At 39.3% G+C, this 22459-nt stretch overlaps 1 protein-coding gene across 2 annotated transcripts; it reads left to right on the top strand.

Moving 5' to 3' along the window:
- Positions 1-692: 692 nt before the first annotated feature.
- Positions 693-12517, top strand: LOC126473314 (AN1-type zinc finger protein 1-like). 2 transcript variants are annotated; one of them, XM_050100295.1, is made up of 3 exons: positions 693-832; positions 4402-4780; positions 11954-12517. In XM_050100295.1, exons 2-3 carry the CDS (start codon positions 4418-4420, stop codon positions 12413-12415), a joined length of 825 nt encoding a protein of 274 aa, XP_049956252.1. In that variant the 5' UTR covers positions 693-832; positions 4402-4417; the 3' UTR covers positions 12416-12517. The 2 variants fall into 2 exon arrangements, with proteins under 2 accessions (XP_049956252.1, XP_049956253.1); XM_050100296.1 differs by lacking the exon at positions 693-832 and adding an exon at positions 1020-1159.
- Positions 12518-22459: the final 9942 nt, after the last annotated feature.

Genomic DNA, 22459 nt, shown 5'->3' with positions numbered 1-22459 from the left:
GATAATTATAAATTGTAAATGTAGGTAATTAATATGTAAATGTACGTAATTAATATACAAACGTAATTAAGCATTTATATGTGTGAGCAAACAAGTATTTCTGTAACTACACAGCGGTGTTAATAAGTGTTCTGTTGTATTAATTATATTAATTGTACCTCGCATATTGACAAGGTCAATTGTATCAAAATGTGTTGAACGGCTGATAATAAAGTTCTAAACGATTCGCTTACTCTTTCGCAAGATCTCGCCAAACTCAACATTATCACTTGCTGGCCGCTTGTAGCACTGCTGTCGCAGTGGGTAACAAAGAGAGGACAGATTGTCACGACTGTTATTTTAGATTGCGAGAATAACATTCATTACAACAAGCTTATTTTTACAATATGTGTTTCTTTAATGTTATTCAGTGGTGAAAGGAAATTGTTGCAGGCTGGAATGAGATTCCCATTTCAGTGTTTCAGAATATTTACCGCTTTACAAAGTATTTATTTTCACAGCTGAAAACAAAGCTCAATTTCTGCGTTGACGTTAACTATTCCCTTACAAAACAAACGTCTCAAGGCCTGTACTGTTGAACGAACGATTGCAGAGTAAGAGCAGCTGCTGAAGTTCTTGGACGCTGATAGAGGAAAGTGTATCAGACCTGTACGTTAAACAGCGTTTTGGGGATAGGCATATGCTTGTTTTCTTTGTGTGTGGAAACCAAGGAAGTCAGAATCTCCTTGGTGGGTGGAGGTGGGAGTGCAGCTTACATGGAAGTGGTAGCTTCACTCAAATCACTACACTAATGACTAAAGTCACCTTTGATGGCATAGAGAATCTTTGGACAGTATGTTTATTATTTTCCTTCGAAATTGTGGGATAATAACAGCTGTTAATGTTGTGTTCCCGTACATATGATAAAATTACAGTTACATTTGCCGTGTAATTATGGATAGTCAGGTATCAATTGAAGGAAGATTTTTGGATATTGTTGATGATGCATGGCGTGAAGACAAACTTCCATGTGATGACATAGAAGTTCCGCCGTTTGAATTACCTGATCCCGAAGCAGACAACGGTGATTCACATCTTACACTGAAAGAACAAGAACAGAAGTGGACCGACCTCGGACTAACTGTACCAACCGAACATAGCCAAGGATTTCCAAATTAAAGCAAGTTTTGTACAATGTAGAAGTCTTATGCAGATGAGAGGTAGCAATAATATTTTGGTCATCTTCTGGTCAGTTGAGTGAGTTGTTTTAAATGTATACTGCGATGTCCGTAGCCCATGGATCAATTCGTGACTGGCTGATGTGCACAAATTTCATAAACGTTTACATAAAGCGAATGTCTTTCTGTCTGTTGGTTGCAGAAACGCCTTAGTACCCAGAATACACGTCTTTGTATCTTACTGTTGTTACATACCTACAGAGTGCTCTCCATTATGCAACAATAGTTTGATTTGTGTCAAATAACTAAATGAAAACCACATAGAACCTGTCACAGCAAGTGCCAACTGCAATAGAAATTAATGTTATGTAACCTTGACTAAAACTTAAGAATGAGGGAAGTTGTGTCAGCACATACAAGACAGGAGTGTAATAAAATGAAGCCTAAACACTCGTTAGAATAATTCCTTTGAAAATAACACGCCTGATTTCCTTGCCCATTCTGATCCTTTGCCCCCAGCTGAATGAAATTGTGCTCAGTAGCATGTTAAATTCTTTATTTGTCATCTTTGGCAGATTGCAATTAAGAGAAATTAAAGAATGTTATGAGCTGCATATCTTGTCCATCATAAAATATCATCCTCAAAAGAGACTATAAGAGCAGCCCTCCTGATAGATTCAGATCAGAACTGAAAACACTTAACAATAATAGGACATGACAGGGTACATTATTCAGAATGTTTGTTAGCATAAGAAGGGAGGGATGGAATTTAAAAAGTTGTATCTTTATTTACTGAACAAGCAACTGACAGTTTAAAATGTAATAAACTGTGTATAATGCTTATTGAAACATTTTCACCTTATTACTGCTCCATGGATCACTGGAAAATTTAACTGAAGGTAGTGTTAATGGCTAAGCATTTGGCAGTTGTTTCATAAGCACTGTAGCAGGTGTTGGGATGGCTTAGGTGCTAATAATCTTGTTGTAGGTTGCAGTGCTGATGCAGAATGTTTGGTGGGGCAGCAGGTATGTAAAGTTAGGGGAACTGTTGTCATAAAGCCACAAAAACCTTGAGAAGACAATTGCCCAATTATTCATTACACACAGTACAGCAGTTGGGATGACACCTTGCACGGTCAGCACCCATCGATGCATTCTGGCTCCAGCCAGTGGTGTGTACTTTGCTCAATACATCGCCTCATGTTTCAGCTGGCTCATGGAGTTTCTATGCTGGATATGCATACTGAAATGAAGTTGTGATGCCAGCACCTTGGCAAGTGTAGATCTGTGTCATGCATGTGCAGACAACAGGCATACAGTGACAAGTCAGTCATGCACAGATGCAGATCAACCTGTGCTGGGCTCAGTGCAGAGATTATGTGTACATGCTGGGAACCAAAAATCACAGCATAGGATACAGTAACCTGTGGACACCAATATGTGGTGTAGGCAAGGTAGATAGCAGCAAGGCAGGTTCAGGTGCAAACCCTGGAACCCTGTTTGGCCCTCCATAGTCAGCCGAAGTGAGCTGGCAGATGGCCCACAGCTGGAAGGCTCCAGTTTGGCTTCTAGTAGCTGTAGGCTGGATGACCAATATCAGTTCTACAACTGTCATTGGGAACCTCATGGAGCTGGCTGCTAAGAATGACAGGTACTGTTGTGGCTGGAGCGAGTGTTATTTATGGTTGCTCGAACCTGCCCTGTTTTAGCAGAACATCATTTTCGGTCACATAGGGGCCAGAAGTAGTGCAGTGCCAGGCTTGGTCATGGCATAACCTGGGTCACCACTGTGACAGTCTGGTTCCTGTACAGCACTGTGTCAGCACCAATTTGGGCTGGACATGTGGTAACTAGCCTTGCTCTAGGGGCAGGGACGTGGCTTCTGTCATGTCAGCATGGCCTGTCTTTAGCTTGTTTCTCAAAACGCAGTGACTACTTTGTTTGCTTGGTCACAGGTTACAGCTGCCAAGTTGAAAGGCAGTGGTGTAACATGATGTTTATCATACCTCCTGGCTAAGAGTGTCAGCCTTCATAGTTAAGTGTATTTTGCAAGTACTCAAATAAAACTGATATAACAACCTATGTAAACAAGAATAGTTGGGAGTCAAGAGGAATGTTCGATATGAGTCATTGGATTTGGTGAGTGATGTAATTATAATGGCTGCTGTCACATCAACCTCTGATGGATATATTTACAGTTTTGTTGTTTCTTGGACAAGCAAACAAATGTAGGAAAAAAGGAAGAACAACTGGTTGTTGTAACACATTGATCTGTAGCTTAGCCCAAGGTGTAGGTTAGGTTGGAAGGGAACAGTTTTGTTGTGAATATGTGTGTGTGTGTGTGTGTGTGTGTGTGTGGGGGGGGGGGGGGGGGGGGGAGGGACAAACTGATAAATAACTTAACTCATGAAAAAATCACCAGTACTATCACATTATAGTCGCCGTACAGTTTACGCGTTTACCTCAAGTTTCCTATGTCATTGGTCAAAGCAGATAACACATATTGAACATTCTTCTACATTTGAATATTTATAGTCTAAGCTAATTGCAGTCTTTGCCACAGATATGTGACTGAGTGAGGTGGCGCAGTGGCTAGCACACTGAACTCGCATTCGGGAGGACGTCTGGCCATCCTGATTTAGGTTTTCCGTGATTTCCCTAAATCGCTCCAGGCAAATGCTGGGATGGTTCCTGTGAAAGGGCACGGCCGACTTCCTTCCCCGTCCTTCCCTAATCCGATGGGACCGATTACCTAGCTGTCTGGTCTCCTTCCCCACACAACTAAACAACAGATATGTGTCTATGAAACTGTTGATTTTCTGCTACTTCATTCAGTTGTTGAGTAACTAGGTATGCTAAGCAGTGTACTCCAGTGTACATTTTTTGTAGTATCTGTGCGTAGTGTGTCAAAAGAAAGTGTAAGAAATGAACAAAGATAACAATTTGTGAGCTTTTAAGATCCAAGAATGCCCTTTTTATGACAGCTGAAAAGTTTAAAATACGGTGTGAGTTCGTTTGAAAATTCTCAGTTTTTAGTGACTTACAATTTTCCCAAGGACTGGTGCAGAGCAAATAAAGGCCCTCAGTGTTTGAGGTGGCAATTTGAAACACTTCAAAATTCAGTTATAATCGTATATGTATGTAAATATTGTCATTGGGAAAACATGTGAAATGGACCTTGGAATAGTGTCTACACTATTCTGGGATGTAGTAATTTTACTTATGCAGACTTTGTTTGTTTTAGGTAACTGCTGTACACTATGGAGTTGCCACACGTAGGGAAGCAATGTGCTCATACAGACTGCAAACAGCTTGATTTTCTTCCATTCCAGTGTGAGCACTGCAAGCAAATATTTTGCAATGATCATTACCTGCCAGATAGACACAACTGCACTGAGCAGCGTGGCACTGAAATTTCAGCAGTGCCTGTTATCTCATACAAGTGCTCTATATGTGGCAATTCCAGTGCTGTCCAGATGAACTGCCCAGTGTGTTGCCAACATTTCTGCCTGCAGCATCGTCATCACGGTTGCTTGGATGATGATGATGGAAAGTTAAGACAGAGGGATGTAAACATATGCAAAAAACAATATGAAATGGCAAAACAAGAAGCAGACATACAGGTACTGCAAGATTTCATGTATTATATATGTTTTTAATTTTTACTGTGAAAAGTACTTATGTTTCTCATTTTTCTTCCTCTGTTTTTTCATGTGTTACTCCTTAATTTCAGCATTACATGAAACTGTATGAATAACACAGAAATCTGTATCTGAATAATAAAGTGATTGGCAGATAATTGTTTACAGGACAGCTAAAACCACAACTCAAAGAATGAACTTGATCATATCCTTGGTTCTTTTCAACTTGGTTGTATTGTTTGCTGTTGCCACTGCGAGTTGCAAATGACAGTTGCAGCCACCAGTGTACCTATTGAGATTCATTTACATTTTTCCTTTGTTTATATGTCGAACATGATATCTGTGAAAGCAAACAAACAAAAGGTTATTTCAATCCTGCAAATCATACTCTATACTGCACTTTCCAGGATAATTGTTTTAACATATTCAGCATGATGTCACATATCTCTTATTAGTACACTGGTACTGTGCCTATGGCTCTTCATGAATGTCCTTCAGTCACTTTATTATTCTGATCAGTCAAAAATGAAGTTTAAAAGTAACAGTAAACAATCAGCTATACTTACTGAAAACTTTGCTCTTCGTTTCATTTAGCATCAAACCTCTAGCGTAAAAGAGCAGAGGCTCCTTCACTGAGAGTAGAAGGGGAAAGGGAGAGAGAAAGACTCTCTTTCAGGGGGAATGTAAGGAAAAGGAAAGAAGGTGTAACAAAAGACAAGGTGTCTCTGACAGCACTGAATCTGGAAAAGTGTTAGGCACAGTAAGAGAGGATGGAAGGAAGGAAGGAAGACATACAGGTTAGAGGTCAATATCCTGCTGATCTGAGTTCATGTATAGAGCTGTTCGCTCAGTTGGATAAGAGAATGAAAGTACTGTGGTCTTCAAAATTAGTCATCATAACATTTAATTGAAATGATTCATGAAGTCTTAATCTGCATAACTCAGCAGGGATCAGAATTACACTGCCCTCAGTTGTTATTAATTTCTGTTCCACTTCATTAGGCTCACCACAGAGAGAAATTCAGTTCAGATAGTGCATTGCAACAGAGGAGATTAAAACCCACATATTGCACAACGGAAAACAGTTGATTGGTTGAGAGACAGGAAGGAACACATCTATTCATTAGAGTGTTCGTTACAGTCATAAGAAGACAGAAAATGGTGCTCTGCAGACACGAGAAATTTGGATCAAGGAGGAAGTGGAGAGAGGAAAAAGCAGAGTAAACAGAGAGTAAAGTGAGGTGTAGGGAATTAAATAGTAATTGAATATTTTGATGAGAGGGCATGAAAACAGTTGTAAAGGGATATGTATCCCAAAGTGAGAAAGTCACATTCTGTCCAGATTCTGAATAATTAAAAACCTAGTGCAGACCAAGGGCCAGTAAAGTCTTTCCAGTTTTGTGAGGAAGCATTACTAACTGGTTGTATCTGTGTGTTGTATTGTTAGTGATGCAGGTAGCAGAGTTTAATTAGTAAGTATAGTGTAATGTAGGCCTTCACTAATTGTGTGTTCATTCCATTTGAGTATATTGTAGTTATCATGGCAAATCAGAATGATTTTGTCTTGTTGGTCTCATGTTTTCCTGTATCTATAGAGATTACATGTTCGCAGCAGTGTTTCTTCTTTGGGTCTTATTGAAGGATATTGAACTATTTAAGCAAATCCAAAGAGTGTAGTACTACACTTCGGCTTTGACCTGTAACATCATCAAGTTGGTGACTACCCAAATTAAAATGTGTACAGTATGGTAACCGTGACATCACACATTAAGCATGCACACCAGCACAAACAACATGAAAAATATTTAATTGCAGAAATAACATTAAACTCACAGGACAAGTGCATGGAATTAGGGGTTATGAATGGAGACAAACTCAATGCTCGACAACTCTAATAATGACGACACATCAAAACAAATATTAATGTAAAAATCAACCATACTAAACCTTGGCAATCAACAAAATGACAATAACAAAAAATGGGTATTGGAAATTTTGCGTGACCTAAACAATTCAAATGATGCCCATAATCATAAAGAACCACAACTAATGGAACTATTATCAAACCCTAACCGACCAAAATAACTACAACAAACTCCCCATGATATCCACCACTATAAATTTTAAATATGAATTTCAACAACCGAGCCAAACTACAAAATCATAAAAAAATTACTCCAACACAACTTTTGATAGCTTTTGATGAAAATCGTATACATTATAAACAAACCCAATACACTTGGTACATTAGAAAAGCAAAAAAAATAAATAAAAATGTACTAACCACCCAAAGTCAGCTGACAGATAAATCTGCGCTGACACACGCCTGATGCCCCCCCCCCCCCCCCCACACACGCGCACACACACACTAGAAAACAAATCACACAGGCTATGTAACTGGAGACAGCCTGGGGGATGTTTCCAGAATGAGATTTTCACTCTGCAGTGGAGTGTGCGCTGATATGAAACTTCCTGGCAGATTAAAATCTGCCAGGAAGTTTCATATCAGCGCACACTCCGCTGCAGAGTGAAAATCTCATTCTGGAAACATCCCCCAGGCTGTGGCTAAGCCATGTCTCCGCAATATCCTTTCTTTCAGGAGTGCTAGTTCTGCAAGGTTCGCAGGAGAGCTTCTGTAAAGTTTGGAAGGTAGGAGACGAGGTACTGGCAGAAGTAAAGCTGTGAGTACCGGGCATGAGTCATGCTTCGGTAGCTCAGTTGGTAGAGCACTTGCCCGCGAAAGGTAAAGGTCCCGAGTTCGAGTCTCGGTCGGGCACACAGTTTTAATCTGCCAGGAAGTTTCATATCAGCGCACACTCCGCTGCAGAGTGAAAATCTCATTCTGAGAAGAGGTTATGTTTGCAATTCTTTGTTTCAAACAAATGACTCCGTATGTCCCTAACATTGCCGATTTGACCCATAAAAAGTTTTACCTAATAATTTTCTGCTAACACAGTCTGTCTCCTAAAAGTATTAAATTTGGTCACAACCCACTTTGGTATACTTGAATTTAGTTGTTAATCTACGGGGCACAGGATTGCAGAGAGCACTTAATAGTATGGAAAAAATTAGCCTGGTTTACATGACATGAACATTTGTTTGTAAATATTTCCACATCTTTTCTTGAAGGACACTGAATAACATGGATACAAAATTCTTACTGGCCATTGTTTCTATTAAAGTGAGAGTATTTTAATACTTTCCTAAGACAGAAAAACACTCATTCCTTATTTTCACCACCTACTGAAAAGTGGCAAAGCGTTGATTGGGTTTTGTCATGTAGTATTGCCAACCATCCCTTTTCAAGGAAGACAATGTGAACTTCAGCAGAGAGAGAAACTATTACTTTTATACTATCTTTTGGCTGAGAGGGTTACTTTCCTGGTGGATGATTACTGATGTGGCTTCTTTGTAGATTTTGGTGTCATTGGCAGTTACTAGAGGGTGTGTGAGCAACTGTATGTCAGTGTCTACTGTAGCAGAAGGATAATTCTCTCCATGCTGTGGTATTTGGTGAGCCACACGTCTGTTCGATCATGGTGTATGGTGATTTCCAGGGGAACTCGGCCAGTCTTGAGTAGATATGAGTTTGATGAACCTTAGATTGCCTGAACTGAAGGCTGATTTACACCAAGATTACTGGACAGAAGATTGGGCCAGTGTGTTTAGTAGCAGGCAAGCATTTTTACATATCGTCAGTGTCAGGAAGCAATGATAGTGCAAGACATATTATCTCCTTGGTGTATTACACTACTGTACTTAAAAAGTCATTAATTTATGAGGTCTGTAGGTCAGTATAATAAATTATGACTACAACATAAATGTACGTATATTGGGATAGAATGTTACTACTTACCCCATGTACTTGAAACTCACTCTCCAGTAATGACATGATTGAAACTAAACTTTACAAGCCTTCTTAGCACATATGATGCATTTGTAGTATATGACACATCCTCTGGCTGCAGCATAACTCTTTCCAATTATTTTTGTGATTGTATGTAATGTTTTTTTCTTTTATTTTTCTTATCAGGTATTCTTTATTGGCAATTAGATGCTCTCTTGAACAATTTTATTGATGCCACCATCTCAATTTCCAGCTGTACTGATATGTGTTGTTGAAATAAGTAAATAATGTAAAGATTGAGTATGAAAACTCTAGGTTTGATCTTTGGTGACAAATCCTCTGAATCTTTCCAATGCCAGAGATTCACACCCACCACTATGGCTTGTAGTGGTATACCCACCAACAGCAAATATCAGTCAGCATCACATGAAACCGGACTCCATGTAAATTGTCTTCAAAATGTGTTAACTTTCAGTGTGTATATCCTGGTTGGAGCAGAGAATGACTGTGTATATGCTGAGAAGTAGAAGATTCAGCAGCTTACAGTAACTTACAGCGAAGGAAATCATTGTTCAAGACTATGCAGCCACCAAGTTTTATGATTCTCTTTGCTACAGCTCTGAAGCAACCTGTAATTAAACTAATTCTGCTACTAAACATAGTACTGAGGATGCCATAAATATCCATCCCTGAAAATTCATATGCAAGTACTTAAATGTTACGTTGCCCATACTTGTTTCCAAACTACGGCATGTGCAACATATTCTAAGCAAGATGATATGACAGGATTATAGGTAAGTAGTGGAAAAACATCCAGTTCAACTCACACAGCAACTCATAGGAGTACAGTGAAACACACAGAAAAAATCAAGGAAAAGTAAAGATAGAAAGTTTAAAACTGCCATACTGCTGAGTGCTCTTGTTTCCCAAAGTGAAGATAACTTTGTAGAGATCAGTGCTTTAATGGACAGCTCCTTCTTCTCCCTCTAGTAGCTGCTGTACTTCATTTAGGCAATGAGAAAGGAGGGAAAGAAAATGCTCATCAAAAATTATATCTAATTCTTCAGTTGAACACAAATAAATACAGAACGCAAATGGAAGAACAATCAATAGGCATATACCTATTTCAGGAAATACATTTCAAATGTTCTGATACTCCTGTGATAAGAATCTATGCCCTCTACAGAAATCATGTACTTAGTAGTGAGAGATCACAAGTTGATGTGGCTGTGTTAATTACCAAACATACCATTGTATCCCACTGTCACTCTATTCACCAATTTACAAGCAGTGGTGTTGCTATTCATGTGTCATTGAAGTTTTTGTGTATCATCCACCACATGGCTCGCTTGACAATCTCTCAGTGTGTTAATTTAGGCACATCTTAGGCAGTTTCTATTTTCTATTTGGGTGGCCACAAACATGTACTCCAAGGACCGAGAACTCAAAGGGCTCATTTTGTCAGAGGGAATTTTGAATGAAGATCAAGTGAAGCACCAAAATAGACAATGCTGTGATAAGAAAGTAGATTTGTGTTTTGGAGAACAGCAGTTCAAATTCGGATTTAGGTTTTTTTGTGCTAAATTGCCTAAGGTAAATGCCATCTTGGTTCGTTTTGGAAAAGCCCAGCCCTTTCCCTTCCCCAGTCTAAGTACATCTAATGACCTTGCTGATGAGACATCAAACTCTCTGAGATTCCTTTTGCCAAATGACACACTTTGGTTCAGTAACATGGCCTTTCTCTGCCTTTTTGAAATGGTATGCCTCATCTCGCATGCATGAGGGTGTGTTAGGGATCTGGTGAAATGAAGTTAAGTTTCAGAAAGTAAATACATTGATGACTCCTGCATGAAGGTGAGGTATGATTTGGATTCAGAAAACAGAGCAGAACGATATTGTGGATGAACTGAAATGTGGTTAAGAATTATGAATAATCATGGACAAAAAATCCTAACTTTGAAAAAAAAAAAAAAAAAAAAAAAAAAAAAAAACCTATGGAAAGGGTTTGTATTGTTTTGCTGCAGATGGCCTAGACATGAACCTCAGTTTTTTTTCCATAAGGAGAGGATCTGCATAGTAGAATATTTGTTTGCTCTAGATTACTCATTGTCAAAAGTGCACTTTTAATAAACACTAACTCCTACAGATAAATACTGTAAAGAGCTCTCATTAAGGTAGATACTGGGCATTGACTGTCTGTGTCAAGTGACTATTGTTGTCTGTGATGTGACACGGGGAGTCCATCAACATCTGATTAAGAAGCTTTCAGACTACAATAACAGAAGTAATGGTATGGGTAGCAATTTTACTGCTCATTACATCTACATACACACTCCGCAAGTCACCATACAGTGCATGGAAAAAGGTATACTGTGCCACTACTAGTCATTCCCCTTCATATTCCACTCACATAGAAAGAGAAAAGCAACAGTCTATATGCCTCTGTACGATCCCTAATTTATCATATCTATGTGTTTCCTACGTGAAATGTATGTTGGTGGCATTAGAATCGTTATGCAGTTAGCTTCAAATGCAATTTCTCTAAATTTTCTCAGAAGCATTTCTTGAAAAAGAATGTCACCTTTGCCCATTTAGGTTCCCAAAGCATCTCTATAATACTTGATGAGAAGTTATACAGTGAAATCATTCCAGAGAACTTAGATTAAGACTCTGAAAGCATTACAGGAAATATTAGGAACTGGTGCAGTTGGATGGGAAAGTGACCACATATAAGGGCAGGAAACATATAACATCTGTGAGCTTATGAGATCATATCTCAAACTGGAGAATCAGCACCCACCCTATAGCACCAGTAATGAGTACTGAGTAAGTCGGTCAGTACTGAAAATTTGAGTTACATGTCTAAAGCACCAAAAATCTGTATATTATGTACCTACCAACTTCAGAGGATTACTCTGTGCACCTCTCTCTTGCTTTGGAATCAGAGCAGAAGCTTCCTCAAAATTCTAAATCTTGGAACACACATTTGATACTGCTGTGATATTTCAGTTTGTTGTAGCCATTTCTCTCAGATGTACTGAAGTATCATTGTGTGGCATATTTTGATGCATGCTGCTTATTCATGAGCTGTGTTATGACAACTATCAAAATACTGTCACATCAGAACTTAACTATAACTAGCTGAAACCAGTTAATGTGCATATTGCACTGTTTGGTGGTGACAAAATAAAAATATTTGTAACTGTACAGACTTGTCCATGTGCTTGAATTTTGATGAGCTCATCTTTTCACATTGCTTAGTAAATTCTTTATGATGTACAACAGTTACATGTTATCTTTATTTGCAGGTTGAGCGGAGACTTTCACTTGCAAAGAAAAAGAACAACAAGACAGCATTTAAAGTTCAGCTAATGAAATTGAAGAATAAAGCAGTGGGCAACAAAGGGATTCCAGCTGCAGACAGAGTTTATTTCATGATATTTCCACCACTGACTCTCTCAAAACAATCTGTTCCTGTTTTTGTTTCCAGACATTGGACTGTTGGAAGAGCTATTGACTCCATTTCTGATTTGTGTGGTGTTCTTAATCGAAATAATGATGCTACAGCACCAAAGTTGAGGTTGTTTCATTATGAGGGTGGACAGCTGCTTTGCATGCAGGTGGATAAGAAACTTAATGATTTAATACAAGAAAATGATCTAGTGGATGGTGAATCTTTAATCTTGGAATATGTGGACGATGTGAGTGATCCACATAAACATTTGGAAAATACAAAACATTATAAAGTTTCATATGGTCTCGAAAAGTAATACTGTTATGTTTTACACAGATGTATGAAGAAATACATTCACCATTTTCTAGCATTGTAAAAGTCCTGTACTCATTAGTAATAAATTTATAATTGCTTGCAGGATGGTGTCTTAGTGCTTTTGTGCCACACCCAAGACTGTTAAATTACTTACCACAGACACTTGAAAGAAAATTTGATCAAGACTTTCCCAGAGTATTGAGTAAAATGATACTCTCTGTAGAAGGCACTTCATCTAGTGCTGTACTGCTCTTAGAATTCGGATCTATTATTATATTTACAGTACAGAATATCTTAGTAGTGTATGTATAAGCACATTGTAGGATGGTGTGTTTAACTTAGCAGTAATATGTGCATCATGGAATTGGGATATGGCCTGGCACAGCAGAGAATTCTCTCTCTCTTTGTCTAATCAGGAATAATAATCGTACTTCCAGGGCTCTCATGATCAAATATCATGGCAAGGGAATTTCCAGACTCATACCCTTGTTAACAATATATCCGACAAGTATTAACGACAGTTTCTGAGAGTGAGAGATCTAGATATCTAAATGAATTGTAGGCCCAAAGCATTTAGGCCTCAGTTATAAATTGTTCTCAATTGCAAGTGAATTTTTGGGGAGCTGTTGTGTATGTATTAGCCATTTTACATCACTGCTTGATGGACGAATCTTTTTTGGGATACATGACATTTTTTGCGATGCTTATCCCTCTGCTTTTCTTAAAAGATGTCAGATATCCACTTTCCAAAAGAATGTTTTCTTGGCCCTATGAATCCATGAATGACATTACTTGGTCCATCTACTACCTATTTGAATGGATGAATGCCTAGTCTACCTCCATTTCATTCCATCACATTCATAATTGTCTCCTGCTCCAGTGTATTTATTTTGTTTTCCTGTCTCTCGTAATAATTGCCAACAGGCATCTTACCATTGCTAGCTGAGAAGCACCTCAGTTTTTTAAAAATTTTTTCACATTAAACATCCACCTCTCCCTTCTATTATGTCGTAAATGGTAATACAGCCTGACTGTAAACTGGCTGTTTTAGACACACTGGAAACTTAGTTTTGAAAGCCTTAATTAGTTCAACAAAAGTGCTCAATCTTTACTCTTATGTGTATGTCTTGTGTTGTCCATCCTATTCTTTCCATCAACTGCCCCATACACAAAAATCTATCAACTTAATTCTTTGACAACATTATTGCTAATTTCTTTTTGATCTGTTGATTATACATTTTTTTGTCAGTTTATGATTGATTTTCAGGTCTATGTGATCTGTCAGTTGTTAAATGTATATTATTCAGCAAATCAACATCAGTAGAATCAAGGGCCACTACTTAGTTGGTATGTGTGATCTGCTACTGCACAGTGTGCTACAGCAGTCAGACAAAATGTGTTATGTTTTTGGTGATTTTGGTATTTGGCATTAGGCTATGGTTCAAGGTATATTTCTCTGCCAAATGTTTCATCTTCCAGTACTAGAGGTATCATTTAAACATTGTCTAACATTAACTTATTTTCAGTGGGCCACAATTCATGAGTGAACTGATGGCTAGGCTATGGCAAACCTACTCGTGCAGTTGTAGCGAATTTTTAGTAGAAAAAATTTGAAGATGGGAAAGAAGAAACTCTCTTGTTGGTTTTGGTATGTTGTTGATACTTTTGCTGATACAAGGTTCACTATGAAAAAAGAGATAGGAGGTCGAATTTCATTTCTGAGCATACAGGTAATTATAAAACTTTAGGGCATGAAGTCTACAGAAAGCTCACTCACACAGATAGGTAACTTTACAGAAATTATAATCAATGTCCCAAGCAGAAAAGAGGAGTGATCAAAATGCTGGTGCACAGTACTAGAAGGATGAGCTCAGTCATTTAAAAACTGTCTTCAGAAGAAATTGCTACTCTAGAAGGAGATTAACAGGACACTATACCATAAAAGATCAGGCGCTTCTAACAAAAAAGAACCAAACACAAAGGGAAGTTTTCCTCTCATTCATAAAAACTGTCAGAAATCACAGCAGCAGGGTATTTGGAAGACATAGTATTGATACAGTGTTTAAACAAGAAAGGTGCACAAATTTTTGAACAGTGCAAAGACATATGATCACTGCGTGCCACAGCAGGAGCACGTAAAATCATTTGCATGTGCTGTCGAGTGTACATAGGAACTAAATCGGCAGTAGCAGATCATCCATTTGGACCACAAGACAACCAAATTTGTTTCTTAAACACTATGGTTTTGTGAAGATCTATCATCTAGGATATTGAAAGGCCATAGAAATTCAAAAGGACAAAAATAACTTTTACAGGAAAGGAGGAGGACTGAGAGTAGACAAGTTGTTGGTCTTGGTGCTAAATAACACAAACAGTGCCAACTGTTACTTACTACAAGCTCCGTAACATGTAGGTGTGACTCTGCAATTTTAGGGAGCGGTTTGATGATGTCACAAACTTACTGTTGCTGACCTTGTTTCACATTGTAACTGTTTTATGAGTCCATATAGCCTCTGATGGTGCCTCCAGCATTGGAGAGATGAAATGGTAAGCAGAGAAATATGTGATGGCCTAATGCCCACAAAATTGAAATCACTAAATATGTAAATTCCAGCCATGAAAGCCTGCATTGTAAAACATGCTACATGTGGTACATAATGGTTAATAGAACACTGCAACAGATTTAAATTACATTTACTTCACTGAATAGTTCATGTGTTGCACTTCAATCATAACCAGCACATTTACTGTCCAAGGTATTCTTTTACAGAGAAAATAAGATATCATGGCTTCACAAAACTGTGTATTGTCTTCAACAGACTTTATTCTTTTAAGGTGCTTGTGAACAACTGAACATCCATGTGGAATGCTACCATTCTACAAAGTTCTGTATTAGCATGTAACACGTGCTGCTTAAATTTTTTCTAGTGTAACATTTGTGACTTTCACTTTTTGTCTGCATTCGGTTGGCACTATCTTATTTTTTAAGAATTTCACAGTCCCAAGAATATATAATGCAGGCAGTATTGGGATGTGGAGCTTTCTGAAAATGGGTTCGCAAGAGTCAAATTTAGCTTCCATTAATGATCCTCATGGCTCTCTTCTGGGTTCTAAAAGTGCTAAGAGCAGCTGGAGAATCACCAGAGAATGTAACACCCTATCTTAGGTGAGCTTGTATGTATACTTGATAAGCACTTTTTAACCGTTTTCTGCTTAGTGTGTGCTTGCAACTTTCGTAAGGCATAGCAACCAGTACTTACCATATGTAGGTGAATAATAGGTGCAGCCTACTTTTAAGGCGGGAAAGACAATATTGGCTTTATTTTGCATTTTATTTACAAAATAAATAAATAAATAAATAAATAAAAATATTCTAATGTAATGATTCAATTCATCATCACTATTTTTTGTCGTCACTAGCGGAAAAACCATTGTTGTTGTTATCTTCCACAGAGCATTGGCCTCGGTCCTGTCCAATGAATTTGTAATACCACATATTTTGAAAAATTTTTCCATCAGTGGTAGGGGAATGGAGTCCTAGGCACATTTCACTCACTCACAAATCTAGCCACTTGGTTTCTCCACTCCGAGTAAACTTAAATGCTTTCGTCAGCCATTCATTGCGTATATCACTGTTTAAGTGCAGCTTTGAATGTTTTTCTGGGAAATGAAGAAACTGCATGACAGTTCCTTAATCCACAATTTTTTATTGTGTATACGATGCTTGCAGCAAACTCGAGGTATTGTGTATACAATAAAAAACAGTGGATTAAGCAACTGCCCTGTGGTATCTTCGTTTTTCAAAATAGACTTGTACAGTTGCAGCTGCCCTGTTAGAAGTCTTTGTCCAGCTTCAAATGGCAGATTTATACACATGTCTAGTGGGTGCAGGATGGATGTTAGGTCTCCAGGGATAATGATCAAGTCAGTTTTTCCTTTTTAACTTGTCTCACACTTCCTCAGTTGAATGCCCACAGAACCCGTCCAGGACCAGCATGTCAGGTAAATTCAGTGCTGCTACTTTGCATCACGACACTTGATTCCCCTTTCCAGTTCACGGTATTGTCGAGTGGCATCTCACAATAGACTTGTATTTGATCCCTGTTACCAATTTGGGATAATATGCAGGAATGCTCATGGAGCAAATTTATCATGTAGCGACGAAAACTCACTACTTTTTTCTTGTAGCTGCCTGGAAGTCGTTGAGCAGTGATAATTTTCCTCCTGGAAGCCTAAACCACTTTCATTGAAAAATCATGATAGTCAGCCCTGGCTAGCTTTGAAACTGGTGATGCCTAGTTCTTTGGCTAAAGCCAATGCTTTGAGTCAGCACATTTAATTCATCACTGTGAATTCATAATGTTGCTTCTCATCCACATAATCACAGAGCTTTTTTCTGAGGTCTGGATGCTTCGTTTTTGGACCGTAAAATGCCTTGTGTTTACCATTCGTGTCTTAAAGCCGCATTTTTGTTTTTTCACTAGTCATGAATACAACCCTCACTCACATTTTATTGCACGATTTTCTGTGTTCTCTGCTTCTTCGGTAATTTTAAGTTTTTCTTTAGCTGTGTACAAATGATAATGAGAACTTGTGGCTCTAATTAAGAAGTTAAGACGTGGTTAATTCTTCAATTTTGATATGCTGCTGACGCATCACAGACTGAGGCTGCAATGATGCTACAGTACAATGGAATTTATAATTGAAGGTATAGCCGTACCAACCTTATTACAACTAATCCGTGTATCCCAGTTGTTTGTTCTTAAATTCGAGATAATATATGTGCAGATTTTCCCATATACGAGGTAGTTTAGCGTTTACCTGATCAATATGTTTATTCCATTTCAGGTTATCTTGTGCTGTAAGCACAGACACAGGAATTTAAATTCAGTGTTTATTTCAATTCGTTGCTTGTTTACTATTATAAGTGGTTGAGAGGGATTAGTGTTCTGTGTTGGGTGGGAGTTCATGGAAAAAGTCTGAAAGTACTGATTAGTCCGTTTGTAGCCCAGTTGCTGAGTTGTTCAGAAGCCATGTTCATAGCTTGGTATGACGGCTCTGGGAGCATCTACATTCAGATTAAAGTCATTGGAGAAATAGCAGAGGTCTGAGTTCTGATGCACACCTTTTTTGACTGTTTTGCTTCCAGGTAGAAATTAAGTTACTGGACTGAGTTGCTTGTCTGTGTACAGCATGCTGACCCTCTGTAAGCAGTAATTTAGAAATGATGCAAGCCATTTCTTTCCCAGTCTTCTTATACCATATTTTTCTATTATTGTCAACAATATTTTGAGATTCACTCTACAAAGCCTTTTAACAGATGTAGAAATATGCCTGTAGTAGGTTGCTTTGTACCCAAAAGATATAGTCTCGAACGAATACACTCATACACAGCTACCGTTTTTGTTAAATCAGGCTTTGTTGATACTGAGTCAAAAGCTTTTAGAGAATTAGTGAAGATAGTGTACATTATGGAGAGGAGGACTGTGAGCTATATTTTGTAAGGTTGTATCTGCCTACTTCCTTGTAAACTACAACAGATACAATGTTTGGAGAGTTTTCTTCTGCAGACATTCTGTGATTTTCTTTTCTGTCATTTTGCATCCAGCTACAACCATTTCTAATGAAGTACCATCACTTGCAGATCACTCACATTACTTCTGAAATGTCATCTCTTCACGATGGTAAGGTCAGCCAATTCTTTCAGAGGTATTTGTAACAAGATTATACTTCATTTTCTGGCTCATCCTTCAAACTACTGTTGTTTTGATTTACTAGCAAACCCAGGAGTTGCATTTGCCAGATACTATGGGAACTGGATGTACACTCATGTTCAGAAGAAACAGAAGACCTTGAACGACTAGAGAGAGGACATTCAGCTTCACAGGGCATGTACATTAATATGTTCTGCAGATATGGTTAGCATTTGAACTATATTTTTCCTCAGCTTCAAGGTTTACATTGATATCACAGTGCAACACCACCTACCAATAAAATGTACCTGTTGCTCTCATCACTATAAACTGAGGATAATGGATCATTGTCACTGGAGGAGACGTGCAGGATGCCTCACAGATGTATCTGCGAACCGTACCGTCAAATTGGCGAGTTTGAAAGAGGCAGCATTATTGGCATGAGATTAGTGTTCTGTGGAAGGAACTTGCCCCCCTTCTTGCAGCGGTGTACCGTAGGTCTCTAGAAGAGCGTAGCATTCCAAAGGATTGGAAAATGGCACAGGTCATCCCCGTTTTCAAGAAGGGACGTCGAACAGATGTGCAGAACTATAGACCTATATCCCTAACGTCGATCAGTTGTAGAACTTTGGAACACGTATTATGTTCGAGTATAATGACTTTTCTGGAGACTAGAAATCTACTCTGTGGGAATCAGCATGGGTTTCGAAAAAGACGGTTGTGTGAAACCCAGCTCGCGCTATTCGTCCACGAGACTCAGAGGGCCATAGACACGGGTTCACAGGTAGATGCCGTGTTTCTTGACTTCCGCAAGGCGTTCGATACAGTTGCTCACAGTCGTTTAATGAACAAAGGAAGAGCATATGGACTATCAGACCAATTGTGTGATTGGATTGAGGAGTTCCTAGATAACAGAACGCAGCATGTCATTCTCAATGGAGAGAAGTCTTCCGAAGTAAGAGTGATTTCAGGTGTGCCGCAGGGGAGTGTCATAGGACCTTTGCTATTCACAATATACATAAATGACCTGGTGGATGACATCGGAAGTTCACTGAGGCTTTTTGCAGACGATTCTGTGGTGTGTCGAGAGGTTGTAACAATGGAAAATTGTACTGAAATGCAGGAGGATCTGCAGCGAATTGACATATGGTGCAGGTAATGGCAATTAAATCTCAATGTAGACAAGTGTAATGTGCTGCGAATACATAGAAAGGTAGATCCCTTATCATTTAGCTACAAAATAGCAGGTCAGCAACTGGAAGCAGTTAATTCCATAAATTATCTGGGAGTACGCATTAGGAATGATTTAAAATGGAATGATCATATTAAGTTGATCGTCGGTAATGCAGATGCCAGACTGAGATTCATTGGAAGAATCCTAAGGAAATGCAATCCGAAAACAAAGGAAGTAGGTTACAGTACGCTTGTTCGCCCACTGCTTGAATACTGCTCAGCAGTGTGGGATCCGTACCAGATAGGGTTGATAGAAGAGATAGAGAAGATCCAACGGAGAGCAGCGCGCTTCGTTACAGGATCATTTAGTAATCGTGAAAGCGTTACGGAGATGATAGATACACTCCAGTGGAAGATTCTGCAGGAGAGACGCTCAGTAGCTCGGTACGGGCTTTTGTTAAAGTTTCGAGAACATACCTTCACCGAAGAGTCAAGCAGTATATTGCTCCCTCCTATGTATATCTCGCAAAGAGACCATGAGGATAAAATCAGAGAGATTAGAGCCCACACAGAAGCATACCGACAATCCTTCTTTCCACGAACAATACGAGACTGGAATAGAAGGGAGAACCGATAGAGGTACTCAGGGTACCCTCCGCCACACACCGTCAGGTGGCTTGCGGAGTATGGATGTAGATGTAGATGTGATGCAGCCATCCGGGAAATTGCTGCTCGTGAGAGACGAAGTTCAAATGGTTCAAATGGCTCTGAGCACTATGGGACTCAACTGCTGTGGTTATCAGTCCCCTAGAACTTAGAACTACTTAAACCTAACTAACCTAAGGACATCACACACATCCATGCCCGAGGCAGTTTTCGAACCTGCGACCGTAGCAGTCCCACGGTTCCGGACTGCGCGCCTAGAACCGCGAGACCACCGCGGCCGGCGAGGGACGAAGTGCAATGGGTTTGTGCAGAATGGTTCACGGCAACATGGGTCAGGTCGCACCATCCAATGACCCCCTGAGAAGACTGTCACCTCATCAGAATGGCATTACTCAACAGATCCGCGTCCTCCTGTGGCGCAACAGTGTAACACAGCACACACTATCAGGGTGAGAGTCTGTCACTGTTTATTACAGTACGAGGTAAGTGCGCTTCGTCCACTTCTCCGTCTACTTTTGACAAATGTGCAGAAACAGCTAGACGGCAATGGTGTATGGAACATCATCACTGGGGACAGTAATGGTATTTAATAGCATTTTTGGATGTATCCATGTTCTGTTTGAAAACGATGGCCACATTTTGGTTTGCCGCAGCCAAGGGGAGCAGCATCACAGTGACTGCATTTGCATAAGACACAGTGCCAGCTCAAGGCCTTATGGTGTGGGGTGCTATTGAGTATCACAATTGGTGTGTGTCCAGGGCGTTGTGAGCAGTATGACATATGTGAATGATATCCTGTGACCTGTAGCTGTACTCTTTCTGCACAATACCCCCGATGCCATTTTTCAGCAAGACAATGCACGATCACATGCCACTGCATTAACACATGCCTTCTTAGTTTCACAGGACGTCAGCCTTTTGCCCTCGCCTGCCAGATCACCAGACTTGTTGCCAATTGAAAATGTGTGGAATATGGTAAAATGACGGGCGCAGCGTTGTGACCCTATGCCAACCACCACAGATGGACTTTGGTACCAGGTGAATGCAGCATGGATGGCTGTACAACAGGATGGAATTTGCACCTTATACCTGTTGATGCCATGAAGCACGGAACAAGTTATCAGGGTCCGTGGCAAACCCTGTGCTTACTAGGCAACAGGACACATGCTGAACTGAGATGACTGCAATGCTAATCATTTTTGTGAGAAAATACTAATGACCCTGTCCTGTGAATATGAACATCTTATCTCTAGACATTCAAGGTGTTCTGGTTTTTTTATTTTTTTAACATTATATTACACCCTAAAAATCTCCCCCTGCCTCCCTCCCTCTGACCATGAAATTTGTTTATTGTTACTCCCTAGTAAACCTTAAAAGGGAATTGAAGTCACTGAAAATGAATAGGTAAATGTGTTGGGATCTTTCATTGGTAGTGGGATGAGAGACAGACACCTCCAGCTTCTGGATCTGTGACGATGGTAGTATACTTTTCGTCTGCGAACAGGTAGCATTAAAAAGTTTTGGATGATTCAGATTCTGTAGTAGTATTCTAATCATAAGCCAGTAAGTCATAAACACGCCATTCCTGTTTTCTGTAAAACTGACAGCAAGGAAGGAAATGAAATAGCACATTTTCTATGTAAAATTTTTGTTTAGAATTATATGTAAGGAGAAAGAACATAAATGCGAGGAACAGCTTGTCTAATGATTTACATGCTTTGCTATCGTAGTTCAAACTAATAGCAAGAAAGAAATCGAAACCACACATCTTCACAGATCAGCGCAGAACAGCATTTTCTTCCTTGTAGTCAGTTTTAACAGAATACCTGTACATTGTCATGTGAAAAATATGTAGCTTCTGTCAGTCTGAATGTGTATTACTGTCGATGTAAAAATTTGAAGTACAGCAGGGTCCCGCCGCTCCGGTTCGCTTAATCCAAACATGAAAAATGTTAGTCTAAGTATGGAAAACTGTGCGGTTAACTGCTGTACATACACACTATTTTAATTTACACAATACAGTAAACATGTATTAGAAAAATTGGCAAGAAAATATTAGGTTTAAGCAATGCATAATAATGAAAGAAAAGCTGTCAATCTTTCTAAAATACAGCGGACATTTTATCCCTACTTTTTAGATGACAAAAACTAAGTCATTGTTTTTTGGCATATTGAAGACAGTCTGTTATATGATGCATAGTTGTGCCATCGTCTCATAAACATCAACTCAGCAGGTGTAGCAAAGAGCTGTTGCTCCAAATAACATAGCGCAAGGTCAAGGGCTTCTGGTGTGTCACTGTGTGGCACCATCTCTCCTTTGTCACTTTCAGACTCATTGTCACTTCCATCACAGCCATCCACTTCTTCCTGGTCTTGAGTCACAGTAGCAACTAAATCAACATCAGTAAGGTTCTCCACACATGCCCCATCCACTGCCATCCACTCATCTATGTCTCCTCCACTAGCTTCTTCACATCCAGGGATTGCCTGTATCATCTGTAGTAGATTTTCCT

The sequence above is a fragment of the Schistocerca serialis genome, chromosome 4 (assembly GCF_023864345.2).
Source record: "Schistocerca serialis cubense isolate TAMUIC-IGC-003099 chromosome 4, iqSchSeri2.2, whole genome shotgun sequence".
Taxonomy (NCBI): Eukaryota; Metazoa; Arthropoda; class Insecta; order Orthoptera; family Acrididae; genus Schistocerca; species Schistocerca serialis.
Note: the sequence above shows the minus strand (reverse complement) of the source record. Positions and strands in the feature narration are given on the sequence as shown.